The sequence below is a fragment of the Doryrhamphus excisus genome, chromosome 1, assembly GCF_030265055.1.
Source record: "Doryrhamphus excisus isolate RoL2022-K1 chromosome 1, RoL_Dexc_1.0, whole genome shotgun sequence".
In the NCBI taxonomy this organism is placed as follows: domain Eukaryota; kingdom Metazoa; phylum Chordata; class Actinopteri; order Syngnathiformes; family Syngnathidae; genus Doryrhamphus; species Doryrhamphus excisus.
The window spans coordinates 41,317,714-41,336,620 of NC_080466.1; the positions used below are offsets into that span (position 1 = coordinate 41,317,714).

Consider the following 18,907-nt stretch of genomic DNA (forward strand, 5'->3'; position numbering starts at 1 on the left):
TGCGAGCTATTTTAGGAAGGTATCCCTCGTGATAAACCAGGCACGGAACACTGTACTTAATGAAAAAACATTTCAACAAACGCTGTTTGTGTGTTAGTGGGTTTCAACTAAAGAGCTCCAAAGAACTCTTATTTTGAAGGCCGGAAGTCTGTCGTGTGAGTTGTAAAGATGTCTTGACTGCCTCTTCGTCGGTACTCACCGGCTTCTTCCTTAGCCTTTGAGGATATTTGCAATGTGAGCATCAAATCTAGGAATCAAACTTTTTTTTTTTAGATGCAATTATTTCAAATTAGCGCATCCTTTTCCGGTACATCACCAAGATGGCGACTATTTTGAGTGGTTTGTGTCCAGCACTGCACACAGTGATGTATTATAAGTAAATCTTTATTTAAATATAATGGATTCTGCTGAAAACAACACAAAATAAATAACGCAGTGTGCGGTGATACTGATACATTTGGGTTTGACCTTTCACAAGACATGTCTATCATAAAAATATATATTTTTAAAAAGCCCACACACCTGTGGATTAGTGAAATGGAACCTGTGAATTCAAAATGGTAATAATGGTTCATCCCAAAAGAGGAAAATGTGGCATCGTCAAAGCAGCTCTGTGTCCTCAGCCCTGGCAGGTGCTCAGGTCGTAGGCTTTCTTTCGAAGTTTTTCCAGAAGGTCCTTAAGCCTCTCTTCGAGGCCCTCCAGCTTTGAGGACTTCTGAATGATCTCATCCTGCAACTGCCTCAGGGAATCTGCTTTTCCTAAAAAAAAGAATGCAAGAGCATCGTGTAAACTTAGCAAAGATTGATGCAACGTATGACAGAAATTTTGTTCATTCACTTTTATACGCCAGTGTGAGCGGACTTGGGGCAAATTGGGTGTGTTTTGCCCAAGGACACAAAACACGGTCAATAATTATTGACACTAACAACAATGGCAGAACTATGGGGTGGCCATGGCCACCCTTCATCACTCTCGGTGGCCGCCCCCCATGGCTGGGGGACAATTTTGACAAACACGGCTCTGTGGTGCAGAACATTAGTTCGGCCTAACCGCCCTTTTCGCTTGGATGCATTTCACTGCAGCACACAACTTTCCGTGGGAGGGCATTCATTCATTCATTCATTTTCTATCGCTTTTTCCTCATGAGAGTCGCGGGGGGTGCTGGAGCCTATCCCAACTGTCTTTGGACAAGAGGCGGGGTACACCCTAGACTGGTCGCCAGCCAATCACAGGGCACATATACGTAGACAAACAACCATTCACACTCACAATTTGGAGTCGCCAATTAACCTAGCATGTTTTTTGGAATGTGGGAGGAAACCGGAGTACCCGGAGAAAACCCACACATGCACGGGGAGAACATGCAAACTCAACACAGAGATGGCCGAGGGTGGAATCGAACCCTGGTCTCCTAGCTGTGAGGTCTGCGCGCTAACCACTCGTGGGAGGACAAAATAAAAATTTTTTGTCAAACCTTTCGGAGCAAATTAATAATAAAAAACGAGGTTCTTGTACTATTTCTTAAATTATTTTTTTTTACTTGCTAAGTTTTTAAAATATACATTCGTAATGAAGTGCTGGACAATATCGAATATTGCTAAGAAAGCCAATATTAAGCAAATTTGGATATGTAGAATTTCTAAATGATTTGAAAATACTATACATAATATCAAACAAAAAAGGAACAGACCATAGCTGTACTACGTGGCAACTTTCATTTCAAATCAATCATTTCATTTATTTCCTGTTCGAGTGTTGTTATTAACACCGGTAGCAAAAATGCAACATGCTCCCCCCGACCCTGCAAAATGTCTCTGTATTACCTTCCAGAGCATCCACCATGCTTTCAGTGGTGTTGCCCAGCGCTACGGCATCCTTCTTCAGCTTTGCTAGCCGCTCGGCACCCTCCCCTGCTTCTCCACCAGGCCCTCTGGCAGCAGCCTCGTCCTTAAGGCGATCCAGCTGCTTCTGAGCCGACAACATGTCCTACGCAATACACACGTTCTTTATTCTACACACATGATGTTACCGTCATGGACGTCCAAAGTACCACAGTATCACCTCTGACCTGATTGGCAGCTCCTGCATCTTTCTCAGCATTGTCCGCATTTTCCTGTGCGTTCTCAGCAGACTCGCGTCCATCCGGCACAAGGCGTTTGAGCTCATCCATGTGATCTTTGGTTGGAGCGATCATTGATGATACATCGTCAAGAGTCTTCTCCGCTGGGTTCAGATGGTTTTTGGCCTAAATGAAATATGAAATTTCTTTATGTCCCTGACCCTGAGGATGTTAACTCGTGAAGAAAATGAATGATTTTCCCTGTTTGGCACCTTAGTCACGTTGTTGTTCAAGGCGTCTGTGAGATCCATGGTGTCCTCCAGTTTTTCTTCCATGTCAGAAAGCGAGCCCTCCACCGAGTCAAAGCCTTGCCGCAGTTCATCCACTTTATCCTTCACCCCCTTTGCTGTATCTCTGGCAATGTGGATGCAAAAAATACACATTCATATTCAAGGACATTTGTACAAAATGGGCTAATTTAAGCATTTTCAAGCATAAAAATGGCTGAATGAACTACATTATAAGTCATTAAGACCACCAACTTCTGAATGTAGGATTCTGCATTGGTTATTCTGCATCAGACTTCATTCATTCATTCATTCATACCGCTTTTCCTCACGAGGGTCACGGGAGGTGCTGGAGCCTATCCCAGCTGTCTTCGGACGAGAGGCGGGGTCAGCCAATCACAGGGCACATATAGACAAACAACCATTCACACTCACATTCATACCTATGGACAATTTGGAGTGGCCAATTAACCTAGCATGTTTTTTTTTGGAATGTGGGAGGAAACCGGAATACCCGGAGAAAACCCACACATGCACGAGGAGAACATGCAAACTCCACACAGAGATGGCCGAGGGTGGAATTGAACCCTGGTCTCCTAGCTGTGAGGTCTGCGCGCTAACCACTCGACCGCCGTGCCGCCGCATCAGACTTATTTCAGATTTAAATAAACTTACTACAGGCAATAAAAAGTAGGCTTTGAACCCACAACGTCAATTCTGCTCCCACACAAGGTAAATCCTCTCAAATGTCTTATTTTCTCTGATTATGTCTACAATATTGGTGTTATTTAATGTGTAGATGGCTCTAAAAAAATTGTAAACATACTTTCTATGCCATAACTACAAAAGCATATCATTAATCGTGTCTGGAACCAATTAACCACCATAAATGAGGGATTTACTGTACAGCATCGGAATAATGCGTTCTACCTGGCATCCTGAGCCTTTTCCAACAGTTTTTTGGCGGCAATCAACTGAGGCCGTGCTTTGCTAACAATGGATGTACTGTCTGGTAGGTTCGCTGCCAGATCTTTCAGGTCCTCCAGCTTCCTCTTTAGAGCAGGTGGGCTCAGAGGCAGCTTGGTGTTCAGGATCCAGTCGCTCACATCCTGAATGTGGCTCAGGTTGGATGCTGGGTCTGGAGGTAGAAAAAGACGAAGTTTTGATTCAGTGTTGTTATCATAATTATAGTTTGCTGTGTACTAGCATGTTTATGCATCATTATGTACTTCTCTACAAGAGAGGAGAAATATGATCTCAGGGAAGAACTACATTTGAAACACTTATATGCTAGGACTACGTTAAAAAGCCAAAGCATTTCAGTATGTGGAATCAAACTATGGAATGTTTCTCGTACTTCGGTACGTGACAAAAAAAAATTAAATGAAAAAAAATTTTTTTTTAAACTTTTAACTATATTAGGAAAGCAGGAAGTGAACAAATGTAACAGTTACTGATTGTAAAAGTACCAGATGGAGGGGTAGGATTTAATAAGCTTTGCTTCTTCCTACTCCTTTTCGACATGTGGAACTGTGAAGTGATTATGGGATGCACTCAATTGTAATCTGATGCATGTTCAAATGAAATTAAACCATTACCATTTCAGTATGTGGAATCAAACTATCGAATGGATTGAGTAAGGAAATCAAACAATGCACAACGATGAGCCAATTCAAGAAACAATACAAGCAGTTGATGTTTGCTAAATACAAGGATGAAGAGTCTTGAACCAGTCATGATGTGCTATACATATCACTATATTGATGGTTACTATGGTACCCATTATGTCATTGGATGGTCATATCACCTCGTACTTCGGTATGAGGTACATTATTAAAAAAAAAAAAACTATGGAAAAAATTATGGAAAGCAGGAAGTGTACAAAAGTACCAGATGGAGGGGTAGGATTTAATAAGCTTTGCTTCTTCCTACTCCTTTTGGACATGTGGAACTGTGAACTGATTATGGGATGCATTCAATTGTAATCTGATGCATGTTCAAATGAAATAAAACCATTACCATTACCATTATTGGCATTTTTAACAAAATAGAGCCAGTTATCAATACTGCATCCATCCTCATCCAAATTCTGCTTACCTGACAGAAAGTCTTTCAGCTCTTTCACAACATCCTGTGTCTCTTTGAAGTCCTCCTCCAGTTCATTGGTGGCCTGTTTCATCTTGTTCTTCAGATCATCTGCTGACTGCCTCACGTCGTTGGTGGTATCTTGTGTGTCTAGGAGCTGCAAGGAAGTGGCATCTCTTAAAACCATCTTTGTCGATGACCACGGTATATCCCACTACCCCGAATGGGTCGGTTATGATTGTGAAATATGTATAAACATCTATGAAGTCGCTGTATTTTTACAATATAATTGCAGGAAACTGAGTCATTGATTGTGACTGGGCTCCACATTAAATCCAGATCAGTTGAGAAGATCAGAAGAGGGGAACAAGATGCAGCTTTATACACTCAAATAAGGTGGAAGTGGAGGTAAACAACACAAATATGAGCATCTGACAAAGCGATGCTGACATTGCCAAGAAAGCAACATACTTGATGACGCTAGGGCTTTCACTGATGGGACACAATGTCACTATATTGACAGTTACTATGGTACACATTATGTCATTGTATGGTCATATCACCTCGTACTTCGGTACAAGGTACATTATTTAAAAAAAAAAACAAAAAAATCTTAAACTGTATTATGGAAAGCAGGAAGTGAACAAATGTAACAGTTACTGATTGTAAAAGTACCAGATGGAGGGGTAGGATTTAATAAGCTCCTACTCCTTTTGGACATGTGGAACTGTGAACTGATTATGGGATGCATTCAATTGCAATCTGATGCATGTTCAAATGAAATAAAACCATCACCATTACAATAATAACGACAATAACGACAAGATGGCTACCTGCTCTGCAGCTTCTGTGATTTTGTTGCTGAGTTTTTCCAGTCGATCTTTGACTTCTTTCACATCCGCATCGGCCGTCTTTGCCAGAGGAAGGGCACCGACACATGTTGAGTTCTTCTCACAGGGTACCATTCTCTCCGGTGGACACAGGTCCTCCTCACCTTCACACTGTCGTGGGGTGCAGGGCTCGGTCCGAAGACTGCCACACACCTGGAAAATACTACTCGTTCAGCAACTTCAGGAGCCATCTTCAGGATCTTCATGATGATTGGATATTTGGTACCTTCTTAGCAGCAGGGGTGAGGTTCGGACGGGACGCCATATTCTCGTCGAGTTTGTTCAGATCTTGAGTGTTGTTTGGATAGTCTTTTTTCTGAAGATCTAGAGTATCTTCTCTGACGTTAGCAGACTCCTTTACTGTGTCCTTAGTGGCATTTACTTTCTTTTCAGCATCCGTGGAGTCATCGTAGGCGTTTTTGATGGCAGTGAAAGCTCCTTAATGAGAGAAAAAAAAACAGTCTGAGGGCCCAGAGTGTTTATGTCAGGAGCCGTCCCAGGAACCAACCTTCAGGCAGGGGTTCCCAAACTTAACAAACTCAGGGTCGACTTGAAAATCTAAAAAATGTCTGCAGCCCACCTTTGTCCTATAAACAGTACATAGACGAAATGCTGCGTTTTCAGAGCACTTAACTTATTTTATTTATTTTATTTATTTTATTTATTTTATTTATTTTATTTATTTTATTTATTTTATTTATTTTATTTATTTTATTCATTTTATTTATTATTATTATATTTATATATTTATGTATTATTATTATTATATTTTATTTATTTATTCAAATTTATTAAGAATTAATTATCATACTTTTCATAACTGTAAATAAATACCTATAAATATATATTTTTAAAATCGTGCAATAAATATTTTACAATAAAAATAATATACAAAATAATATTTGTAAAATGAATATATTATAACAATTATATTATAATAATAACAAAAAAATCTATTTTAAAAATTATTCATATTTTTAATGACCTCTCATGGCCCACCTTCAGTACCACCACAGCCCACCAGGGGGTTGCGGCCCACACTTTGGGAATCGCTGCTCTCAGGTTTTTAATCGTCTGGTCTTAACCAGTAGAAGTTTCCCTTCCCTTTCTGTAATGGCGGTAGCGTTCCCATCTTTAGCACTGACCTGCATCGCCGGGATTGATGGAGTTTCCCACGGCATTTTTCTTGGCATTGTACTCCCCATCGAGGGTGTCCAGCAGGTCCTGCAGTTTGTCAAGCTCTTTGCTCACATCGGGTCTTTTTCCCAGAGGTGAGAGGTCATTATTTATGTTGTTCACCTGGTCCCTTTTCAGGCAAATGTAACAGATATCGTACATTCAGATCTCAAAATATACAGTATGAATCAGCAATGTAGACATCTCCCATACCTTAGGTTCTTCAGCTGGGACCGAGCATCATCAATCTGTTTGGAAGAAGTAGGCGGAAGGGAGATAGAGTCCTGAATCGAATTAAGACGATCTTCCAGGTCTCGAATTTTGGGCCCTAAATTTCCAAGATTTCCCAAGCCTCCTGGAGGAGACGGGAGTGTCGGGGTTATCCCCTTCAGAGCCGAACCGAGGGACTGTCGCTGGGCATCCAAGGTGAAGAAGCAGGAAGGACACGCTTTGCAAGCAGGGAACGAATCGCATCGTCCTCGACTGCACGAGTCGCAGCGAGGCCCCGCGACGCCTGGGTGACACACGCAGGTTCCCGTTCGCTTGTCGCAAACTTCGGTACCTTCAGCATCACAGAGACAAGCTGGGGAAGGAGACAGAAAGACATTAAATTTTGGGCATTGGGCTGCACGGTGGACGAGTGGTTAGTGCGCAGACCTTACAGCTAGGAAACCCGAATTCAATCCCACCTTAGGTTAATCGGTGACTCCAAATTGTCCATAGGTATGAATGTGAGTGTGAATGGTTGTTTGTCTATATGTGCCCTGTGATTGGCTGGCAACCAGTCCAGGGTGTACCCCGCCTCTCGCCCGAAAACAGCTGGGATAGGCTCCTCCCCCCACCCACGACCCTTGTGAGGATAAGCGGTAGAAAATGAATCAATGAATGAATATTATAGCATTATTGATCCAGACCAGGGGTGGGCAAACTAAGGCCCGTGGGCCACATCTGGCCCGCCAAGTGTTTACATACGGCCCGCCCGTTTTTTCCAAAGTATTTCATTGAAACTTAACATAAAACCTGTCATCGTGGCTTGAACCAACCTTTTTTTTTTTTTTTATCAATTTGGTTAATGATGTAATCTGCTGTCAATATAATCTAATATAGCACATATAGCAGGTCACATGACACTTTTACAGATACAATAATTCCAGGTGGACTGTTTTATGTGAATTATATGTGAATTTATGTGAATTATATGTGAATTTATGTGAATTATATGTGAATTTATGTGAATTATATGTGAATTTATGTGAATTATATGTGAATTTATGTGAATTATATGTGTAAAATATATTCTTCTGTTACATAGTTTATATTTCAAATGTGATATAAAAGGACTCACGCTTGCAGCCGATGAGAGGGTCTCCATACGTGTTGGGGGGACATCCGTCACAAGTCCGACCTCCAAAGCCGGGCCGACACTGACACTGTCCTGTCGACTAGAAACACAAACATGGCCGATATAAAAAATGACTTGATGACATGTTTATTCAACCTGACACCTTACTGGCCCCGCTGGTGGAGCCTTGGTTTCAGCACCATACGTCTCGGTAACAATAATGCACATTATTAATGTATCAAGCCTGGAAAAGATGTCCTACCTGGTCACAGGTATCGCTGAAAGACCTGGTGGGGTCGCAGCTGCAGAGTTGACAGTACTCGGACAGCGGAGGCTTCCAGTATCCTCGTGCACACGACTGACAGCCGGGGCCGTGGAAGTGTGGCCGACAAGGACACTGACCCGTCACTGCGTCACAAATATCTGAGAGAGATCCCTCCGGAGAGCAGGAACACTCTGGAGAAGAAGAAGAAGAAGAAGAAGAGCTTCCATCAGATTCTACACAAAGACAGTAATTATTTATTATTTTGAATTAAACAAAAAAATAAACCCACTGGAGCAACCCGTAGGGTTGGAAGCAGAAAGGCCGTAATATCCCATCCTGCAGTGATCACAGCGTGGGCCTTCAACGTGGACCTTACACTGACATAAACCTGTATCGTCATCACACTGGCCTCCGTTCAGCGACCCTTCGGCATTGCACACGCAACCTGGCGGTAAGAACACAACAAAAACTTTACATGCAGTATTTTAGCCTGTCACTGAAGATACGCTTATGGCATTCCCATCTAGGGTTCTTTTCCATTCAACTGTGGAGACGTAAGCCAAAAAGCGTCCTTCAGGCTTCCACGTTTCCATCAAGATTGAGCCAGCCCACTAGACATGAAATAACAATTCTATACGTGGATGTACAGGGACCGACTTTTGGTCCAAAGGTTGGCGGAACTGAGCAGACATCATGAGATGAAACATGTGGGAGAGCTACACATTGACTTGGCCTTGACCTGGTCTGACTTCTCTCTTTGCCACCAGGCCTTTTTCAACACCATGACATCATTAACTTCTATCTCGGGAAGGAGAAAGGCCTGATAAACCTCACAACGTCACTTAAGGACTTGAGTTCCAAACAAGCACACATTTGAAGCATTGTTATCTGATGTTATCAGACAATACTGGTGTAAAAATAACTTTATTCTGCTTCACACAGCAACAATCCTGCTGGAGGGGGGCGGGGGCGGGGGGGGGGGGGGGGGGGGTGAGACTTTCAATACTTCTCATCTGATTGTATTATATTGTATTGTATTGTATGTTTGTGCCACACAGGCACAAAAAGGCTTTATTTCAATGCAGACCTACCAACATGTACTCATTTATAGTACTCAAAATTCATTCATTCATTTTCTACCGGTTGTCCTCACAGGGTTGCAGGGGGTGCTGGAGCCTACCCCAGCTGTCTTGGGGTGAGAGGCGGTGTACACCCTGGACTGGTGGCCAGCCAATCACAGGGCACATATAGACAAACAACCATTCACACTCACATTCATACCTATGGACAATTTGGAGTCGCCAATTAACCTAGCATGTTTTTGGAATGTGGGAGGAAACCGGAGTACCCGGAAAAAACCCACGCATACACGGGGAGAACATGCAAACTCCACATAGAGACGGCCGAGGGGGGTGGAATTGAACTCGGGTCTCCTAGCTGTGGGGTCCGCGTGCTAACCACTCGACCACCGTGCAGCCTGTTATAAAATGTTATAAAATCTAATGAAAAATATTTGTGTTTTCACAAAAAGCTTTTTTTTTAGTCGGGAGCTGATATTTTCCTGAAACTTACCTATGTTCTACTGAAGAATGGAAAAATGTAGAAACAAACTTTTTTGTGTGATGGAAAACTAGAGTCTAATCTTTTTTTTGGTAACTTCCATGTTTAGAACACAATATTCCAATGGCACTGGCAATATTGTGTTAGGAATGGAATATTTTCCACTGTGTTACAGACACTCACAAGACCTTTCACTTGAAACGAATACGCTCGGTTCTTTTTCATCATCTCACACACCCACACAAATAATTTCACAAACTTTCACTGACTTTTGGACTTGGTTATGACATTATTGAAAGAATTACTGAAAGAATAACCGAACCAAAACAATCCAATCTATGTCTTAATGTCATGCGCTTACGTAAACAAGCATCAGGACGATCCATCTGGCTGTGAGGGTTCTGCTGGTATCCAGGAGCGCACTGGTCACACTTGGGTCCCGTGGTGTGGTGCAAACACCCCTCACACACACCTCCGCTCCTCCGCCCGCTCGCCTCATACACCGCCGGGTCAAAATGGCAGCGCTCGGCGTGGTTGTTACACTCGCAGCCTGAAGACATTAGAACAAATGAGAAAAAAATGGTTTTGTTTTGTCAGGTTGTAGTTTCTGAAGGTTTCCCACGTTGGCAGATGAACGTGTCCCCTTCCTCTGCAGGTCTCCAGGGTAGATCATTGTAGAGGTCATCACAGCGCTCGCAGTTGACCCCAGCGGTGTTGTGTTGGCAGTCACACTGAGGGCTGACCTGACAGCAACGTGACAACAAAGGACGCTTAAACCGCAGCAAAATGTAACAATCACTTGGCCGTGGTCTTCAAACCTTATTGTTGGCCTCCAGCAGACAGTGGCTGGCATGTCCGTGACACAGGCAGCTGCCCATCACCTTCATCTCCTTCAGGGCGAAAAACCTGCTGAGGGCTCGGCCCGGTGGACGCGGGACATCGCCCAGCTCCGCCAGCCGTACCCTCAGACCCGTTAAACCGGCCACATCTGGGAATGAAAGCGTCCATGAGGAAGACTACGTTTACAAGCAGATACACACAAAAACTTACCGTTAATTTTTTGGGTGGTGGGAACTGGAACGTAGGCGTATTGACGCAATGGACTGAACTCGATCTGGAAAAATTAATATTTGTATTTTCTGTTATCCACATACTGTACATACTGTATAGACATATGCTACCTAGATTAGATAAGCGCGTAATCTTTGGTCATATAAAAATAAAATCAAGACTAGCATAAATTTTCAGCTGACTTTGGTCTAACTTGACTTTTATGGTGGTACAGTCCATGTGATTGAAACAAAACGTTGTTATTATTACTGTATGCTCTTGAAATGGGTTTGCTCCGGTAGGGGGCAGACTGTGACAATATGTCTGGTCCAAAGTAACAGGGGTGGCGGTAGAAACTCCTGGAAAAGATGACTGACAATCTGTGGCCATGTAGAGGGCAGGCTGCCACGTCCTGCCATTATCACTCGTCTTCTCGATGACCATGGCGTTGGGACGTGGACCCTGCGTATAAAAAAAACAGATTGGAAATACATCACTGAAAATGTGATTTGCTAATTATTATGGTAAAATATTTACCTGTATATATATATATATATATACCTGTCAAACCGGACGTTTTCACCGCGAAATTAGCGTATTTCTTTGGTAATGAAATGCGAATGAAACAAAATAAATCTCTTCCGTTTTTACCCGAGCAGCACAGCTTCCGGTCTGCTCGGGAACACTCGGGCAACATCGGCCATCAGCGTTGCCACATTGGAAATAACAATATATCAGACCTAAAGCTTTCAATAATCGTACAATGAGGACAATTATCGCGATACGCGGTTTGATGTTGCTCGTCAAGACCTTCTGCTACAGTAAAACACTACGAAAAGCTTTATATAGCATAGCTTACAATGCATTTTTTCTGTAAATAAAATTAAAAAAAAATTAAAAAATTAAAAAAACAACAACAAAAAAAAACAAAAAACATGTAAATAAACTAGCCAGTGGCAGAACAGCACCCTCACCCGGCAAAAAAGTGTACTGATATTTCGATATTACTGAAATACTGAAAATAAAATTATGTCTGGTAAATTCAGATTGTTACGTAAGTATAAAGAATACAGTGCATTGAATTAATGTATTAATTTTATAAATTATAATGTAAATATTTCATAATTAATTTCAATATGTGATGTATTTTATTAAAATTATATAAATTGGGTGAAATTTTTTTAAACAAGTAAAATAAAAAAAACATTAAAATTGACAATTAATTATTAAAATCTACTCTTACAATAAAAACTTTATTCACAGTTCACACATGGTCCGTTTATGATTCGAAAGTATCGATATTTTGTTTAAGAGTATCGATTTTTGAGCCTGAAGAGCTGGTATCGGAAGTATTGATATTAGATTATCAATATCAGATTTTTAAAAATTATTAATTTGTACATGGCACAGGGGCGACGCTGTGGCGTTGACAGGTATGGTTCATGCTGGCGCTGATATGAGAAGCTCTTTCACACACCTTGAAGCTCAGGACCAGGTTGTCCAGCTTGAAGAGATTGTTGAAGTCCAACTGAAGCGTCACTGGACTGACCTCTGCAGGACAAAGAAGAGAAGCACTCAAACATCTGCTTTCCTTTCTCTGTTCTTTTCTCTTTGCCAACCTTTCCGAGACTGCCACCATCTCTCCGGTCCAGCGGTGGAGAGGACTTCCTTTACGGTGTGGGCCAGCGGACCGTTTGGATTTGTGGAGTCACATGGACAACACTTCATCTTCCTCTGAAAGAAACGCCAACAAAGGAATACATCCATTAATAGTTGTGCATTTATTTCGGCATGGAATTCAACTGAGCTCCAAGGAGCATGAAGTGTTTGCCTCAGGTGAACCGTGCACCTTTATGTATCTGCAGATAAGATAACCCATGCAGTCACTGACCAGCAGCACAGGATCTATACATCATCAGTCAGGTTAAAGACATTTAGCTATTAATTAGGGACAATGAATATTGATGAACATTTGCAAGCAATCCAGACAATCCAACAAAGACTCTGATTTCACAGACTCACGAGTACTTCCCAAAGACTCGAGTTTCACTGACTTACAGGGGCTCAACAAAGACTGGAAATTCACTGACTCAAGTGGGCTTGACGAAGACTCAAGTTTCACTGACTAACAGGTGCTCTGTGGAGACTCGAGTTTCACTGACTCACGAGTACTCCATGAAGACTCGAGTTTCACTGACTCACGGGTACTCCCCAAAGACTCGAGTTTTGCTGATTCACAAGTACTGCATTAAGCCTCAAGTTTCACTGACTCACAGGTGCTCTACGGAGACTCGAGTTTCACTGACTCACGAGTACTCCATGAAGACTCGAGTTTCACTGACTCACGGGTACTCCCCAAAGACTCGAGTTTTGCTGATTCACAAGTACTGCATTAAGCCTCAAGTTTCACTGGCTCACAGGTGCTCTACGGAGACTCGAGTTTCACTGACTCACAAGTATTCCATGAAGACTCGAGTTTCACTGATTCATGAGTACTCTCCAAAGACTCCAGTTTCGCTGACTCACAAGTACTCCATGAAGACTCAAGTTTCACTGACTCACGAATACTCCGTAAACCCTCAAGTTTCACTGACTAACAGGTGCTTTACGGAGACTCGAGTTTCACTGACTCACGAGTAGTCCCCAAGGACTTGAGTTTCTCTGACTCACAAGTACTCCCTGAAGACGCAGGTTTCACTGACTTATGAGTATTCCCCAAAGACTCGAGTTTCTCTGACTCACAAGAACTCCCTGAAGACTCAAGTGTCACTGATTCATGAGTACTCTCCAAAGACTCGAGTTTCACTGACTCACAGAGGCTCAACAAAGACTGGCGATTCACTGACTCACGAGTACTCCTCAAAGACTCACGTTTCACTGATTCACAAGTACTACATCAAGCCTCAAATTTCACTGAATCACAAGTGCTCGACGAAGACCTGAGTTTCACTGACTCACGGGTACTCTGCAAGATTTTACATCCCGGCAGCCAAACTTGCTGCATACTGTATGTGGATGTTACTGCATACTGCAGTGCCTAAATTTGCCCCCCGGCTATCAAATGAATAAATAATGAACAAATAAGCAAACATCTCAGTTGCTGCTGTTGTCAGTCAAGTCAATATTTAGTAAGTCGCCCTCCGTGCTGGACGTGACTGACACTCTGGCACGCTCAGCGGGGGCATGGCAAGCTTCCCGGTAGGGAAAGGTTGATCGCCTGGTTGATCATTAGTGTCTGGCCTCATCTCAGACACAAACTCCTTGTCGTCGTGTCATAGTGGATTTCGGGTGCCGTTGTCAAAAGACTTCAGTCTTCAAATACTCCCTTCCACAAACAATTGAAAGGGAATCATCTTTAAATGTTTTAGATTTTTTAAAAAAAGCAGTTTTTACATGAATCTCATATGGAAGTCCTGATACTAAATCCATGCATCTGTTGATTTTTCTATGCCGCTTGCCCTGTTCAGGATCACAACAACTACATTTGGGTGAAAGGTGGTGTGAACCCTGGACAGGGTGGCAGTCAAACCAGGACACATATACATACAAACAAGCATTTCCACTTTCACTGAGTGGGAGGCAAAACAACGCTAACTGCTAACTGCTAACTGCTAACTGCTAACTGCTAACTGCTAACTGCTAACTGCTAACTGCAATAAATACATGATCAGGTACCCGCATTGGTCTTTTGAATTCATGCAACTTGGTTATATTCAAAGATCCTGGAGACGCCCAGTCGGTCCTAGCCAGGGCCTTAATCCCTTTGAAAATGTGTGGAAGGATCCGAAAGTTGCCAAGCGACAGGCTTGAAAACTTCAGTATTTAGGGAGTATCTGTAAAGAGGACTGCACCAAAACCCCCCTGAGACCCCCTGGTGACCAACCACAACACACCTGCCGGATGTTTCCATATAGTCTTTTGCAGTAGGGTTTATTTACAAACTTCCATCCATCCATTTTATCTGGGTCACTGGGGCAAGGGTCTCGGTAAAAAATCCCAGACTTCCCAGCCCCCGGCTAACTCTTCCAGTTCTACCGGGTGGACAGCAAAGGGGTTCCCAGGTCAGCTATGAGTCATGATCCAGCACTACTTTCGAACGAAGTGTGGGGAAAGTCACCGTTTCTGCACAACAATGATGATGGGGATGTCATACAAATTCAAAAACTATCCCTTTACTATTTAAATATCTGAACTCAAAACTTTATTAGCACCAGTTTGAGAACAAATCCTCACGGCCCCGCCTCCACCCGCTGAGATCCAGACTGTATGACCGACAAAAGGGCTCATTCTGTTCATGCCGTTGTTCTATGGAACAAATCTTGTCATGCTTTAATCACGCGAGTCGGCCCGGAGCCTTCAGAATCAGTACTGCTGGCCCAGCCACATACACACGACTCATAATGAGGGTTCTTTCACCCACCAGATTTCGGATTCACCATAGCTTTTTTCCCTCCACTGATTGGAAAGCGGGCGGCACGGCGGTCTAGTGGTTAGCGCGCAGACCTCACAGCTAGGAGGGTTCAATCCCCACCCTCGGCCATCTCTGTGTGGAGTTTGCATGTTCTCCTCGTGCATGCGTGGGTTTTCTCCGGGTACTCCGGTTTCCTCCCACATTCCAAAAACATGCTAGGTTAATTGGCGACTCCAAATTGTCCATAGGTATGAATGTGAGTGTGAATGGTTGTTTGTCTATATGTGCCCTGTGATTGGCTGGCGACCAGTCCAGGGTGTACCCCGCCTCTCGCCCGAAGACAGCTGGGATAGGCTCCAGCACCCCCGCGACCCTTGTGAGGAAAAGCGGCAGAAAATGAATGAATGAATGATTGGAAAGCCTATTCATGACACTCAAAATTACCAGTGCGCTTGAATGCCTCATCAGAACAACACAGTAACAACTGAATTGATCCTTGTACGACACAAAGAAAGGAGGCAGACACGGTGTTGTTCATTGCTCTGTATGTGCATTGTATGTGCATGTATATTGGTGTATTTTATTATGTTTTTGTTATGTTTTTAAATAAATATTGAATATTGTGAATAGTGAATATTAAAAATGACTTATTGCAAGGTAAATGGTTAACTATGTTCTCACTTTAGTAATAATGGTGTTCAGACCCACGTACCAAATGCACTGCCCGATACTGGTATGCATATACTGTGTATATGCTCTGGCATATACTGTCTGGCATATACTGTCAACTTTATCACAGTACTACATATTTTTATGTGTGACAAAAAACTCTTTCCACTGTCTTCATGTGATGAATAGTTATATAGGGAGGGTGTAACATTGCATTGCATTGAAGTGTTCTAATGCAGTAATGCAAGATATTCTACATGAAAAAGAAGTCAATCATTAACACTGCAGGAGGAGATCTTTGCTTGCCAGTCGGCGATTATTTCAAAATCAGTGTTGCAGAATAGATTTCAGCTGAGTTAGCAAACTAGCAAAGTCTGGCCGTGTTCACGTGGCAGAAATGTTGGTGAAAGAGTACAGTTGCAACATGAGGCTATGGCACTCAAATCAGACTGTTTGACAAATTACAGTCCGGCCAAAAGTACCGCGGTCTTCAGTGCAAGTCTGCCGCTTCACAATGACCTTTGCCTTACTTTGCTTCCTGGTGCCGTAAACCCCGTCCAGAAACACATACTGATGTTAAAGTTGGATGTGATACTTTTATATAACAACCAATACTTCTCAAAAGTAAATTTTAATAATAATTTCATTCATCATATTATTCATTTACATACATCCATTTCCTATACCGCTTATCCTAACATGTTGGAGCCTATCCCAGCTGTCTTCTACACCCTGGACTGGTGGCCAGCCAATCACAGGGCACATATAGACAAACAACCATTCACACTCACATTCATACCTTGGAGTGGCCAATCAACCTAGCATGTTTTTGGAATTTGGGAGGAAACCGGAGTACCCGGAGAAAACCCACGCATGCACGGGGAGAACATGCAAAATCCACACAGAGATGGCCGAGGGTGGAATTGAACTCCTAGCTGTGTGGCCTGCGTGCTAACCACTCGACCAGCGTGCAGCCTGTTATAAAATGTTATAAAATATAATGAAAAATATTTGTTTTCACAAAAAGCTTTTTTTAGTCGGGAGCTGATATTTTCCTGAAACTTACCTATGTTCTACTGATGATTACTAAAGAATGGAAAAAGGTAGAAACAAACTTTTTTGTGTGATGGAAACTAGAGTCTAATCTTTTTTTTTTTGGTAGGTTCCATGTTTAGAACACAATATTCCATGTGCCTTGAAAGATCAGCCAAAATCGTCTAAAATGGCCGGTACTGAAGGGGTTCTTTTTTGTGCCCTGAGGGGCTCCCTGGTAAGTAAGATGTTACAAGTGGAAAAAAACCCAAAGAGTAAAATCCCAATAAGTAAAACATCATACCTGTTGGTATGGCGTGCAGTAGACCTCGGAGCCGGTCAGACCGCAGGTGGATGAGGCATGGAGTTGATCAGTACGACCCACAAGCAGGTCACTACTACGCGGGTAACAAGCTCCTTCAGAGCAATCGGTCTGGGCCTCGGATACTGCAGCCACGGCTTGGGGGGGGACATCACAATGAAATAATTGTAAATGTAAGGTTATTATTTATACGTTATATATACGTTCGTCTAGCTAAGTAACCCTTTGGACTTCTTGTAGCAGAATATCTTTGTAGTAGTACTCTTAAATGAAGTGGATTAACTGGTAATTGGACTGAAAGTAGTGAGTCTTAAAAGAAATGTAAAGCAGGTCTAAACTAAGTCCTGTGAGGGTTGATCGCTCTTTAAACGTGTGCCATCATGACAGAAAGCATGCAGGTTTGTCCTTTCTTGTACTGAAGTGTGCGTATGTGCGTATGTGTGTGTGTGTGTGTGTGTGTGTGTTATACGAGGCGCTACTATGCTCTCCTTTACGCATAAACACATCAGATTAAAGTCCATGTAATGCTTGAACCCTCAGTCCAAGTGAGAACATCTTACCAGTTAGAAGCAACACCAGCAACATCTTCCCATCCATTCATGTACCAGACTGCAAATAAAACATAAACATGTTAGCTTTTGCCAGCAAATACATGAAAAAGTACTTGAAGGATGTTTTTTTTTTATCACCTTGTGTCGGAAATGCCCAGCTGTGTAACCTGCCGTAATCCCGGCTGCACTTATACACAGCGTCGACTCACCTGGACAATATGATAGTATGTGTGTGTGTGTCAGAGTCCCACCCTTCGGCACCACTCCCTCCGCTCCATGAATCAACTCACACTCACCCACGGCAACTACAAAACAACACATACTTACAGTATGCTAGAAAATACACACATTTAGCAGAAATGTATCATGAATTCATACTCCAATGAGTATATAGTGTACTATATACTGTAGCATGTAGTGTACACCCCCCCTGTTAAGAGTGGGGTGGGTGGGTTACATATACAGTACATAGTATACTGTGTATAAATACACACAAGTGTATCATTAGGCGGGTGTCAAGATCTCACAAGATTAAAACATGACAAGATTTCACATTCTTGTGGCCACGAGACCTGGGACGATTAATTAACTAATTAATTAATCACACAATACATTAAAAACGGACTAAATAACTGATCTAGTTAGTTTTCCTAGCCTCCACACAGACAGGAAGTGGGTTCACTCTGTGCTTTTGTTTCATAGAACAACGGCATGAACGGAGTGAGCTTTTTTTGTCGGTCGTACAGTCTCAGTGGGTGGAGGCGGGGCCGCTAGCATACACACAGAGAGTGTGGAAGAGTGTAGCCAAGTGAGGGGCAATGTAAGGTATCCTATTTTTTCATTGTATTTTTCTTAAAGTAGCGTTAAAATCTCTCGTAATCTGTGTATAAATACACACAAGTGTATCATTAATCGGGGTGTCACAAGATCTCAAAACGTGACGAGATTTCATGTTCTTCACGGGACGATTAATTAACTAATGAATTAATCACACAATACATGAAAACGGACTAAATAACTGATCTAGTTAGTTTTCCTAGCCTCCGCACAGACAGGAAGTGGGTTCGCTCTGTGCTTTTCTTTCATAGAACAACGGCATGAACGGAGTGAGCTTTTTTTGTCGGTCGTACAGTCTCAGTGGGTGGAGGCGGGGCCGCTAGCATACACACAGAGAGTGAAGAAGAGTGTAGCCTAGCGTGGGGCAATG

The 18,907-nt window shown here is 42.6% G+C and overlaps 1 protein-coding gene across 2 annotated transcripts; it reads right to left on the reverse strand.

The window, feature by feature from the left end:
* Nucleotides 1-369: 369 nt before the first annotated feature.
* On the reverse strand, nucleotides 370-17,919 carry lamb3 (laminin subunit beta 3). Of its 2 annotated transcripts, XM_058078905.1 has the most exons (23): nucleotides 17,839-17,919; nucleotides 17,710-17,758; nucleotides 17,132-17,286; nucleotides 12,335-12,449; nucleotides 12,193-12,266; nucleotides 10,986-11,177; nucleotides 10,716-10,779; nucleotides 10,484-10,653; nucleotides 10,288-10,408; nucleotides 10,027-10,215; nucleotides 8,395-8,550; nucleotides 8,103-8,296; nucleotides 7,844-7,940; nucleotides 6,712-7,081; nucleotides 6,468-6,628; nucleotides 5,549-5,760; nucleotides 5,266-5,475; nucleotides 4,445-4,589; nucleotides 3,278-3,485; nucleotides 2,333-2,474; nucleotides 2,070-2,246; nucleotides 1,825-1,987; nucleotides 370-759 (listed from the first exon to the last, which is right to left on the reverse strand). In XM_058078905.1, exons 2-23 carry the CDS (start codon nucleotides 17,744-17,746, stop codon nucleotides 620-622), a joined length of 3,492 nt encoding a protein of 1,163 aa, XP_057934888.1. In that variant the 5' UTR covers nucleotides 17,747-17,758; nucleotides 17,839-17,919; the 3' UTR covers nucleotides 370-619. The 2 variants fall into 2 exon arrangements, with proteins under 2 accessions (XP_057934888.1, XP_057934889.1); XM_058078906.1 differs by lacking the exons at nucleotides 12,193-12,266; nucleotides 12,335-12,449; nucleotides 17,132-17,286; nucleotides 17,710-17,758; nucleotides 17,839-17,919 and adding an exon at nucleotides 11,277-11,394.
* Between the last annotated feature and the right edge of the window lie 988 nt (nucleotides 17,920-18,907).